The following is a 12,652-nucleotide window of genomic DNA, read 5'->3' on the forward strand; positions in this document are numbered from 1 at the left end:
ACACACTAAAATGCAGCAGAGTGGAGTGAACACCGTCACTCCTCAAAGGGATGTAAACCTGAGGTAGGGCTTCTCCGATGGCAGTTGTATCTTCTGCACCCCCTTGGGGAATAGAGCAGGTAAATCTGCTTCAGCCACGGTGGGGAGGACGCAGCACTTGTCGCCCACGTTCCAGTTCACGGGGGTTGCCACGGGTTGTTCATTTGTCAACTGGAGAGATTTAAGGACACGTAAAATTTCGTTTGCATTTCGTCCAGTGGTTGCCGGATATAATACTGTTGCCTTTACAATTTTCTCTGGAGAAATAAAGAAGACGCATCTGCATGTGAGTGGTAACCCTTTGATATCTTTTTCCTTTTCGTCCATAATTTTTAATTTGTTGGCTAGCTCCCTAGATTCATCACAGACAATGGGGATCTTCCACTGAGTCAACTTCCCATAATGCTTAATGTCTTCAATCCACTTTTCGTGGGATTCCTTTGAATTGCAGCTGAACCCAACTAATTTGCAATTCAACTTTAGGAACTCGTCGTACATGCTCCCGAATTGTGCCAGTTCCGTTGTACACACGGGGGTGAAGTCATGTGGGTGGCTGAAAAGGATGCACCACATGTTCCCCACATACTCATACAGGTCGAAGGGGCCTTCCACGTTTGACGCTGTGGCGGTGAAATTGGGGAAGGGGGATCCCAGGTGGTACGCCATGATGCAGTGAAGTGGTGAAGCTGTCAAAAGGTGAATCGGTGAAGCTGCCAAACGGTGAATCGGTGAAGCTGTCAAAGGGTGAATCGGTGAAGCTGTCAAAAGGTGAATCGGTGAAGCTGTCAAACGGTGAATCGGTGAAGCCGCGTGGATAGAAAGTGCCCAATGTGCGTTAGGTCACCTTTGCCTGAGTGTACAAGCGGGGTCCTCGACGAGATGGAAGAGATAACCAAGCGGTTAGCTCTCTGCTATCGTTATTACAGTTGTTACCCTTATCACAGTTGTTACCTTATCAGAGTCGTTGTCGCTGTGCAGTTGGCGCGTGATTGTCGAGCACTGGCACGGAAAAATACCTTTGTATAATGAACAAGAGGAGATAAGAACTGGATGCTATGTATCTATGCAAAAAAAAAAAAAATAAATAAATAAATATAATAAAATAAATTAAAATAAAATATTTGCCTTTCCCTCAATCAAGAACAAAATGAATTGAAAAAAAAAAAAAAGGGACAATAAGCAGAGCGGATGAGTTAAGAACATCACGTGGTGGAAGGCAGTAAATGGGATTTAGGTGTTTTGGCAGTTTTATGCACAGAGTGTGAACGGTTCGCGGGTAGATTGAGGGGATGCAGCGCGGTAGGCAAGATGAATGGAGTTGCCTAATGTTAAGTACTTAGGCATTAACTTCATTTTGGTGCAATTTATATATATATATATTTTTTTTTTGTGTAATTGCACCTTAGGGGGAAGAGGAGAGGTGCCTCTGGTATGAAGAAAGAGGCAGATGATACATGTGCGACGTCAAACAGAAAGTGCAAAAAGGGGGGCAATCGACCAAGTGGTAAAGATTTTTCTAATAAGGGAATACGGAAAGTCCACTTCTGCAGGAGGAGGAACAGATGTGAAACCACTTAGTGCGAATCTTTTATGAGCACTTGTGTGATTTATACACAATGGTAGGGAGGTTTTTTTTCGTTGCTTGAGAACTGGCCACTTTCTGTGAAATAATCCCCTTGCAGGTATTGTGAACAGACTGGATTGAACGGATCCCCCTGCACCCTCCGTTTTAAGCTCTCAAAAGTGGCATTCCACGTGTGCACCGATGTGGAATTCACCAGGTCCGACGACCTTTTGTGAAAAAAAAAAAAAAAAAAAAAAAAAATTCATTTCAGCGTTACACCATGTGGTTCAGTTTTTCCTTTTTCTTTTTTTTTTTTTTTTTTTTTTTTTCACAAAAGGTCGCTTTTTGCACATCTGTCACTGTTGACTTAACGCGTTGTTGTGGTTACCTCGCTTGATGGCGCATCACAAGAAAATGATTGAGTAACACACGGCACAACACATTTGAGCAGAAAAGGGGGAAGAATACTTTTTCGCCTTCTTTGTGTCAGTTAAGCCAAAGGTGTTGTTGTGTGTGCACGTTTCTTTTTTGGGAAGGGGATACCCATCCACCCCTTTTGGGAGTTGCATTTTATTTTTTTGAATAGAAACTGTTTCGATGTTACTATTTTATTTATTTTATTATTTTATTTATCTATTATTTTATTTTATTTTTTTTTTTTTTGCATTCCACTTGATGTATCATTCGCAAGAAAATGCCCCGCTTCACAAATTGCACGTATTCTCATTTGTTCCTCCTCCGCTCGGGTAGCACCTCCTTCATCCTATTTCACCCCCGCATGTTTGTTTTATTTTATTTTATTTCATTTTTTTTTTGTGTATGGGTTGTGAAAATGTGTGTGTATAACCTACTTCCCAGTGGGGTCCAGCGGCACATCCTCTTTGGCCCCATATCAGGAGTGGGTTAAAGGAGGGGGGGTTGGGATCACCTGTTTGTGGCCCCAGTAAGTGCACTCATCGGCGTGACATTTATATGTGCACCTTTCTCATTGCCGTTAATTTTGTATCCTTTCGGGAGAGAACTCTTTTGGATGTCCATTTTTTTTTTTTTTTTTTTTTTTTTTTTTTTTTTTTTGTTTTTTTTTGAGGGCTACTATCCCCTCTGGAAGAGGGGGTAGTTCTTCGTTTGATTGCGAACTGGGGAGACTCATACAGATCTCTGCTATGCCCGAAAGTTGCCATCAGTCGATGATCAACACTGTGAGTAACTTTGCCAATTTTTTTTTTTTTTTTTTTTTTTTGTAATCCTTACGTTGGTGAGTTGTCTACCTGTGCATTGGTATATGTGCGTGAGTGTCTATTAATGAGTACCTGCTTGTGTGTATCCGCATTGGGAATGCCCGCCCTTTATGTAAAGGAATACAGAACAAAAAAAAGAAACGTTTCTGAGGGGGCAAGGAGGGTGAAATCAATTAAGTTACGGAAGATGTAACGGGGGAGGGGGGGGGGTGACATTCATTTGCCTTGTCCATTTTTCACTATTCAAGTTTTATGTTTGAAGGAGATGTGTTGGACGTTGACATGGGCTACTGGTTAGTTGGTTAGTTTTGGGGGGGATGGCGTCCCTTTCCGTAGACATACTGGTGTGTGTGCTCATCGATTTGGGCATTCCGCCACAACCATGGTAAAGACGCGAAAGAACACAGCGTAGTTTCTCCTTTTTTTTATTGAACAACTGTGCCCGGACAGAAGGGTGAGACATTTTCCATGTTACACGATTATGTGTTCTCCGGGCCTGCTTATGTGATGCTTACCCCTGGGGAAATCATAGTAGTAACATGGAGGTTCACCTGAATGGATTAGAATTTTTTCCACCAAGGAGAACATACTATTATGAGAGGAGGAGGGACAGTACTCCCCTGTGTTGGGGGAGGTATTTTGTACGGTACATTTTTGCGACGCCTTTTTTTTTTTTTTTTTTTTTTTTTTTTTTTTTATCTTTGCAGTCCACTGGGAAAAATTCATTTCGTTTTTAATTTCCCGCGGTAGCTTTCCGACTTTGTTACTTCTTTTCTTTTTTTCTTCTTCCTGGTTTTGCCTCCCTCAACTTATTCCAACCCAAATGCGCCATCCCGCCTCGCCCTTTTTTTTTTTTTTTTTTTTTTTTTTTCCGGAGTGCACAAATTTCACGCTAGGCGGAATTTCCCCCCAGAGGATTTTTTTTTCCTTTGTGCAAAGTTAACGCAGCGGGAGATAAAAATATGAATGAAAAAGAATTAAGGGAAGAATGAGCATCATACGATTTGTGTACATGAAGGGAGAGGTTACCCCTAAGTATACATGTTTGTGTCCCCGAGCGAAAAGAAAGTGTACGTTTGAAGTAGCGTGAGTGTATGTAAATCATTACACGTATACATGTACACTCGCATATGTACGTGTTAGTTGAAATCACACATTTGTTTTTTTTGTTTTTTTTTTTCTTTTTTTTTTTCTTTTTTTTTCTTATTTTCCATCCCTTTTTTTTGTAAATTTTTTTGGGGCTCATTGTGCCGAGGTAATCTGCGCACTGACATGAGGAACGTGAATATCCCGGAGACTGTCTCTTTGATTGTCGCGGTGATAGTCCCGGTCATTTTCACGTCCCTTGGCACAGCGACGCATGCGTTCCCACTTATGGGTGGAGATTCCCACCATGCTAGCCAAAGCGTGTTGTGCTGAAGCGCCACTTTGCCGCTAGGGGTGGTGAAGAGATGCACAGGAATTGATACTTGCGGTTCTGTGCGTTGGTCTCCTACCGACGAGGAATCGCACAGTTGTATTGTGTGGCACTTGTGCAGACTCTGCGCTCTCTTCGTTGTCGGAGCTCAAGGAGGAGACCCAAGACATAGGACCGGGGGTAGCCACGTGAGACTCATACCCGAAGGGGCTACGCTGAGGAAATCTCCCAAGCTGGTCATCCCGAAAGGGTTACCCCAAACTGGTTATCCCAAACTGATCATCCCAAACGGGTTACCCCAAACTGGTTATCCCAAACGGGTTACCCCAAACTGGTTATCCCAAACGGGTTACCCCAAACTGGTCATCCTACTTGACCACCCTGAAAATCCACTATAGTGATCCCCCCCCCCTCAAGCGACAAGCCAAAAAATGGACAGTCTAGAAATGAACCTCTTGATTGAGAACTACATCGATGAAGAAAAGGTGTGCCATAATTTTCCCTTTAGAAAATTCCTCCTTCTATTATATGCCTATAGAAATTACCACCAGAGAGTTTATCTTCGGAAGAAGGAGCTATCTAATGCGGAGAATGATCATGATAGATACAAGGGTAGCGATTCGAAGAACGGGTTGGATGGTGATAATCAGGAAGAGTTAAGTGTAAACTTGGTAAAGAGCCAGTATAATTTTAAAAAAAAAAAAAAAAAAAAAAAGGAGATATCTTTTGGTACCTCGGAGAGCATTCCAAGTAACTTCAGTGCCAATGGACGAGGTAAGGGTGTGCAATATGTTGGAATTCCCGAGATCTCTAACCCCACGACGGGATCCACTCACACGGATAACATAACTCGTACCAGTGTGATAACTTCCTCTGCCAGTGCCCAGGCGAACTTAGTTACCCTCGAAACAAATGAGGACCAGGTGGAGGAGAAGTTTCTCGTACAAGGAAAGAACCCTGTGGAGAAGGCATACAAAAAAATAAACTTTGAAAATAGAGCAGACAGTTTCATTTTATCAAAACAGAGAGAATTGGCTGAGCTCGATCAGGTTGTGGAGGATTATTCCGAAGACGACGTGATAAAAATGGTTTACTACTTTTTGTTTAAGTATATGTTTAGCAAGGACAGGAAAAAGAAGAATAAGTTGAGGGGGAAGAGCAGCCTGCTGTGTATGCTGGAGAAAGGGGAGGATGAGCAAGCGAATCCTATTGATGGGTCGAAGGGGATGAAGAAGAGGATAGTCAATAGTGCACCCAGGGGTGTCGCGAGAGGGAGAGGGAAGAGTGGTGGGGAGGTCGAGAAAGGGGTGACAAATGAAGTAAAGGGGGGAGCGACAGAGGAGTTGAAGGAAGGAACATCAAATGAGGTGAAGGAAGGAGTAACAGACGAAGTCAATGAAGGGGTGGAAAACAAGGTGAAGGAAGGAGTAACAAACGAAGTGAATGAAGGGGTAGAAAACAAGGTGAAGGAAGGAGTAACAGACGAAGTGAATGAAGGGGTAGAAAACAAGGTGAAGGAAGAAGTGACGAATGAGGCGAAGTTCGTATTAATCAACGAAACGGAGCAGGACGCACAGGATAAACTGCTAAACGAGCAGACCAAGTGTGAAAAGGAGGGGGAGAAAACCGCAGAGGTAAGAGAGGTGTGCACGGGGGAGAACAACGTGGAGATCATTGGATGTAGCGCCGATAGTGTAGACGTGAAGGATGCCACCGATAACGTAGACGTGGAAGCTATCGCGGAAGGGGAAGACAAAAAGGAGTTGTCAAATAAGGAATTCTGCGAAGTGAACAGTTCCTCGTCAGGTAAAGCAAACACACATGCGGGGGGAAACGAGAAGAATGGAAAAGTGTGTATGATGATTGAGAACCACGAAGTTGCGGCGAAGCAAAAGGTAACAGAAGAAGCAGAAAAAGTAGAAACTGTAGCAACAGTAGCAGCGGAAGGTGATAAAGTACCTCCAGCTGAAGAAGAAGAATCAGACGGAGAAGAAGAAAAAAGATTAGAACTAATCATTAATACATTTATGAATAAAAAACAAATTTGTTTTTCAATGAATGATATTTTTTATCCTTTCACTAATCGGAATCTGAACATGTCTAGGAAGAAGCAACAAAATAAAAAGTTGTCAAAGAATATATCATTTGAGCGTTCTAATAATAGATTTTCTAGAATTTTAGGACATGTCGACCTTCTCGACCCACGAGATAGTGCACCGTCTAGAAGGTACCTTAAGAGTAAAGTAATTTCCGGTAAATTGAAGAAAGGTCTAAATCTCCTACTGAAACATGAAAAGAAGAAGAAGAGGAAGTACAGGCGACATGCGACAGGTGGTAAGGTAGACGATGGAGCGTTGGTACCCAACGTTGGTGAGGTGGTGGAAGGTAGTCGCATCAGTGCGGGGGAAAATATCGGGTACAACAACAATGGAAACGTCAACGGAAGTACCTCCGGTCATCCTGTTGGAAGAGCTGTCGGAAGGAAGAAAGGAAATAGAGGTGCTGCGCACACTGCAAACGATAATGAAGATAATTTGAATGTAACTTTGTCGACAAAAGAAAATGAAGCGAATTCTCCTATCAAAAGTGCGAAGGAGAAGTCGGGGCGAGGAAGGAATGGCGGAGAGAAGAAAGGAATAAAGCCGAATAATGCACCTGTAAGTGTTAACCCCATCGACGCGTGCATCAGTACCGTGCAAATGCATGAGGCGCAGGGTACCGCCCCCCTTGAGATGCTCGACACTCGCTTCGACCTGCACGGGATGGGAGGAGCTTTGGAAACAATAAAGGGTGGCAAGAATGATGCGACAGGCACCCCAAGGAAATACACTTCAAATGGGAGAAGCAAGCAGAGGGATTCAGGTAGCACATACGATGGCTTCTTTAATAGCGGTGGACAAGTAGGGGGGGTGAAGACAAAAGGGAAGGAGGGTTATAGCATGATCAATATGGTGGATTCAGCCGTGCCTAGCTACTACGCCGATGGACAACATGGGTACCAACCAGACGGTCAGATGGGCAGCCAAACGAGCCACCAACTCAGCAACCAAATGCACAACCAGATGGACAGCCAGATGGGTGGCCCGCTTATCTACCAACTGGACGGTCAAATGGGCATGCAGGTCGGTAGCAATTTTAACAGCCAACTGAGCAATCACATGGATAGTCGTGTAGGGAGTCACATGAGTAGCCAGATGAGTACTCCCCTTCGGTATGACAATGCAGCCTACAACCACCCATGTGGAGGAGGCCCAGTGAACATGACGAATAGAGGTTTCAGTAAGAAGGAGAAAACGGGGGCGAGAAAAAACGTACAGAAAATAAAGAAGCAATCGAAGGAGAGTGCGTTTTATAAGGCTCCACCTGTTACGACAACAGCTGCACCCATTTCTGGTGGAGGAGATTTATACCAGTACAACAACTTGCACTCGCCCAATGACATTGAAAAAGCTAATGGAATGATACCCCCCAATAACGGGCCAGGTAGCAATAGCACCAATGTCTATAGAATGAACAACACCGAAGACCAGAGGTATGCACAGGATGATCACACAATAAACCCCTACATGAGGAATGAAATGATAAATAAAATGGATCGTGTAAACAATGGCTATATGTTTAAAAGTACCAATGACCATGAGCACCTACAGACGAGTGTACCAGTTGGTGTCGATATGAATCAACACCTAAATGGAAGAATGTTTGGGGAGAGACAAGCAGGTGAAGAGATTCTGAAAGGGAATGAGATGCAGATGGATATGTTTAGCGAGGAATATTATAACCATTTAAGTGGGACACCCCGAAGCAAAGTTAAGAGAAACGTAAAAAGCGGAAAGAAGGTTAGCAACATTAGGGAACTCCAAATTGTGGGAGATAAACAGAAGGCTACTGCGAACCAAATAGAGAGAGATGTGGAATTAGGACAGCGGACTGAGGATGGTCGTGATCCAGGTGGAGGCAATAGCTCCCTTGGTCATTGCTATGATGATAGCAAGAGCAACTACCAAAACAGGAGGAGAAGAGATGACGACAACAGTAACGACGGGAACACATCATGGGGTGGAGGAGGAGGAGGAATAAGGAAGGGTTACCACATGGGTAATCATAACAACAGCGGGAGAAGAAACAATGTGCCTGGGGGAAGGCGCTACCAGGGGCATGGACAACAACAGGCGCAACAACAGGCACAGCAACTGACGCAACAACAACGGGGTGGAGAGGAGGAGGGAAATGAGGGGGAGGTGGGTACGACAGGTATGGTTGAATGTGGACCAATTGAAGGGGTAGGATGTGGGTTAGGTAATGACTTGGCAAACACGGCGATGAACCACTCCATGGTGAGCACCCCCTTGACGAACCACCCCGCGGAAGATTCCAGGATGGGAAATACCCTGTTGCAAACAAGTGTGAATCACCAAATATTGGATGGAAAGACAAGAGCAGATAACACGATGAGTGAAATGGTTTCTAACGTGGGGAATAACGTAAGATGTACTATCGTTGGAAATGTTGCCTGCATGGAGAGTGTCGTAGCAGGTTCTAGGGACAAGGCACTGAATGGGATGGCACTTCATAGTGACCTCACGAAGGGGAAGTTAAAAAACGATATCAGTACCCTAGGCAAAGGAACCATCATGACGAAGAAACAGAACCAAAAGGGTACTTTTAAAGAGGGGCAATTCGAACCATCTAATGGTACGATGATGGAGCAAATAGGAAATAGGAATGGTAGAAGGAGTTGTGGAGTGAGCATGCCGTATGCATCGATATTGGAGGAGCGAAGTGGAGATGGTACAGGTAATGGAATTTTTAATTCCGCACGGAATGGAGACATAAGTTGCGGTAACGGCGAGGGGGAAGTGAAGAAGATGACTTGCTTGCAGGTGAAGGGAGAGCAGACTGTGCCTTTGTGGGGGGAGGCAATGCAAACCACGAGGATGGCGGGGATATTGAACCAGGAAGGTGCAAAGGGGATAACCGAAAACGGTCATCACGATGGTCGCGGACAACACCATGACCATCACCACGCACACAATAACAGAAGCAACAGTAGCAGCCAAAGTGGAAGTAGCAGAAAAGGAGGAACTAGCAAAGTAACTATTGATGGAGGGGCAAATGCCAAGCTGATGAGTGAAGATACGTCGACAACGGGTTGTAGTAGCATCGTGCACATGACACAAGTGGCAGACACAGGGTTAAATGGGAAAGGAGCGAACAAGCTTAATTATTGCGCCGAGCAAACGTATTTGGAAGGTATTAACTTAAGTGCTTCTACCTCCCTCGATATGTACAAGGAGCAAAAACATACTGATGTTATCAGCGGGGTGTATCTGAACCACGGAATGAGCAAACCTGTTGGGGTGAGGGACAATCAGGAGATGGTAGTAGGCCCAGTTGGTGATTCATCCACCAGTAGTGAAGTAGGAAGGAATCTCCAACAATCAAATAAGAGTTTGGCACTAGACCACCACGATGTGAGAAACGGTTACAGTGGGACGAAGGATGGAGCATTCGATCTGGAGAATGTAAACAGAGTGGCTGAGAGTGGTGGCGGTGGTGCCATGGACGAGTTCACCTTCCCGTTGAGGATATCCCATCCGAAGGGTAATTATCATGGAAGTGAATCCTCATCTGTACAGATGAAAAATGATAATGTACAACGTTATGTAGACGAGAGAGAATTAAACAAGCTGAATAATTTTACGATTCAGGGGATGGATGGCGTAGGAAACTACAAGGAGGAAGTGTTGTACAGATGTATAGGTGGGGACGCGCATGGTGGAGAAGGTGTCCTTGGTACGGGTGTCGGTAGCGGTGTTGGCATGGGCACTGGCATGGGCAGTGGCATGGGTGTTGCTCCTGGAAATAGCGAGAATCGTCTGCCCCCTGTGACAGTGCAACAGCGGGGCATGAAAAGGAAGGTTCCATCTCTTTCGATGACCTTGGAGGGAAGTAAAAAGTTGAAGGGAGGATTAGCAATGGCCCCCCCCGGTGCGAACAGTCGCAAAAGTCGGGGTGGCAGTCGCGGTGGAAGTGGTGGTGGAAGTGGTGGTGGAAGTGGTGGTGGAAGTGGCGTTGGAAGTGGCGGTGGAAATGGCGATGGAAGTGGTGGTAGCAGCAGTGACAGTAAGACTGAGGGGAATAAATTCATGCACAGCTTAGCGCAGAATTGTACGTCGAGCCGTGTGGAGAGTCATTCGATGAGTCCATTGGCAAATCAGCCGAGGAACCCACTTCCCCCTCCCGGTACCCTGAATAACCAAGCGCAACAGGCCCTCCCCTTGACGAACGATATGTATATAGTTTCAAGGAGCGCAGTAAGTATGGCAGAACCCGTCCCATCCCCAAATGGAAGGAATATTCCAAGAGAGGTACTACCCCCGACAACAATGGAGCTATCTAACCCAGTGGAAGTGAATCCAGATGATAAGAATAACACACAGAAGTTGGAAGCAATGTGGCCCCCTGTAGGTAACAACAGCTGTGTCGGTTTCGACGTAAATGGTAATTATGGGGAAAGAGGATTTGTTGGAAAAACAGGCAATAAAGATGCTTCGACAGAAAAGGCAAATGGGGTGGAGAAAGCCATGAGTAGTACGTTGGGAAAGGGATTACTGAGGAATGAAATTGGGAACGTGTATGGACACATTGCAAGGACAGTGTCTGATGCGAAGGTGCATTCGATTCGATCGGTTAGTTATGCAATGAATGGGGAGAGTGAAAAAAGAAGGATAAACGCTGGGGGCGTGCTCCAAAGGGTCGTGGAGGATGGCAAGGGGGGTATCGACAGAATCGGGAAAGATGGTAGGAACGTTGTCAATGGAAACGGTATCGGTAGCAATAGTGGTAGCAGTGGCAGCAGTCAAAGTAATGACAGTAGGAGCTACTCCCTGTTGAGCAACCAGAAGGAACAACAAATCTCCCCCCACGGAGGAATTCAGGAATATGCCAAGATGCGCACGCTACCCACAGAAGGAAAACACTTCATCCTCGCAAGTCGCGATATTTGTGGTAGTGGAAACGCCGGCGTTGTTGAGCGAACGGGGGTTCCTGAGAACATATCCGCAGAATGGAGAGAAGTGCATCCTTTTAATAGAGAACCGAGTGGAAGTCGTGTCGTGGCGAAGGGTCGTGGAGGTATGCAATGTTATCAAAACGGAAACGTAGGAGAGGGAAGGGGCGAATATGACATTGAACACTTTGGTAGGTCAACGCCAAGAAAAAAGGTGTGCCAACAGAAGGATTTACAACAAGATAAGTTAGAAGGAGTAAAGGCCTGCAGCGAAGGGGTGATGTATGCTCCCCCCCAGGGACAAAGAGATTTCTACAGTAACAAGGTGGTAAATGAGATGGGCAACGACAAGGGTAGCAGTGTTGTTCTTAATAAGAACGGGGTGAATCCCATTTCGGTGAATGGCCTTGGGGACAAGTCTAAAGTTGTCAGTAGCATGAATAACATTTCGGGGACACCCATGGAAGGGAAATCTTTCGTGGGAACCTCCCTGGTGAGCACACCTTTGGATGATCTGCAAAGAGGGGTTAACAGTGGCGCAGCGAGAAATGTACTGTGCATGTGGGACAAAGGTACCATTCCCTCGAATGCACCGAAGAATGATATTAAAATAACTAAAAGGATCGAATTCCTTGATAAGCCAAGTTCCAATTCAACTACCATCAAGGATGAAGAAAATGGAGTTAAGTTAAACGCCTCGAAAAAGAAAAAAAGAAAAGGAAAAGATACTCTCTTACAGGATGATCCAACTGAAGTGAAGGAGCAGGCTGTGCCCGATAAGACCATCGATGATGAATTACCTGTGTGTGATATGGGAGAGGAAAAGACAAATGAGGAGGCCAAATCGAAACCCAAACGGTCCAGGAGGTCTCGGGTCGGAAAGGATGGAGACGACCAGGTTGTCACCGGTGCCTACGACGAGAACGGGGAGAAGATTTCCGGCGTTTGGTACGTTCAAGTGTTGCTCTACAGCGTCGTTGCACGTTTCACTTGTGCCATTTGCATTGTTTCTTCAGCTTGGTGTTTCATGTTGCGTGGTGTGCTCACCTCATCCATATCACTCATCCATCCATTGCCGTGCAGGTACGACACTAATAGGAGACTCTGGCGAGTCATGTACATGGAAAACGACAAGCGGAAGACGAGGGGGTTCTCTCCACGCATTTATGGGTTCAACCTCGCAAGGGAGTTGGCCGTGAAGCTCAAATATGAGATGATGGAAAAAAATAAAAAGTGATCCCCCCCCTTCCAAGTGGTGTGGCTACATGGTATATTAATTGGGTGAACCCCTTTTCATGAACAAGCGGAGAGAAGACCTTGTTAAGGTACCCGATGTCAGACCATGTATGAAAAGTACATCCAGAGGAAAAAGTGAAGAACGT

General features: G+C 45.2%; 2 protein-coding genes across 2 annotated transcripts; one reads left to right on the forward strand and one right to left on the reverse strand.

Annotated features, from left to right (window-relative positions):
• Positions 1-42: 42 nt before the first annotated feature.
• Positions 43-705, reverse strand: PKNH_0116700 (1-cys peroxiredoxin; the record flags this gene model as incomplete). The annotated part of the gene is made up of 1 exon (XM_002257621.1): positions 43-705. The coding sequence occupies one exon, from the start codon at positions 703-705 to the stop codon at positions 43-45; it is 663 nt and encodes a 220-aa protein (XP_002257657.1).
• A 3,984-nt stretch (positions 706-4,689) lies between these two features.
• PKNH_0116800 (AP2 domain transcription factor, putative) lies at positions 4,690-12,507 on the forward strand (the record flags this gene model as incomplete). Its single annotated transcript, XM_002257622.1, has 2 exons — positions 4,690-12,218; positions 12,354-12,507. 2 exons carry the CDS (start codon positions 4,690-4,692, stop codon positions 12,505-12,507), a joined length of 7,683 nt encoding a protein of 2,560 aa, XP_002257658.1.
• Positions 12,508-12,652: the final 145 nt, after the last annotated feature.

The sequence above is a fragment of the Plasmodium knowlesi genome (assembly GCF_000006355.2).
Source record: "Plasmodium knowlesi strain H genome assembly, chromosome: 1".
NCBI lineage: Eukaryota > Apicomplexa > Aconoidasida > Haemosporida > Plasmodiidae > Plasmodium > Plasmodium knowlesi.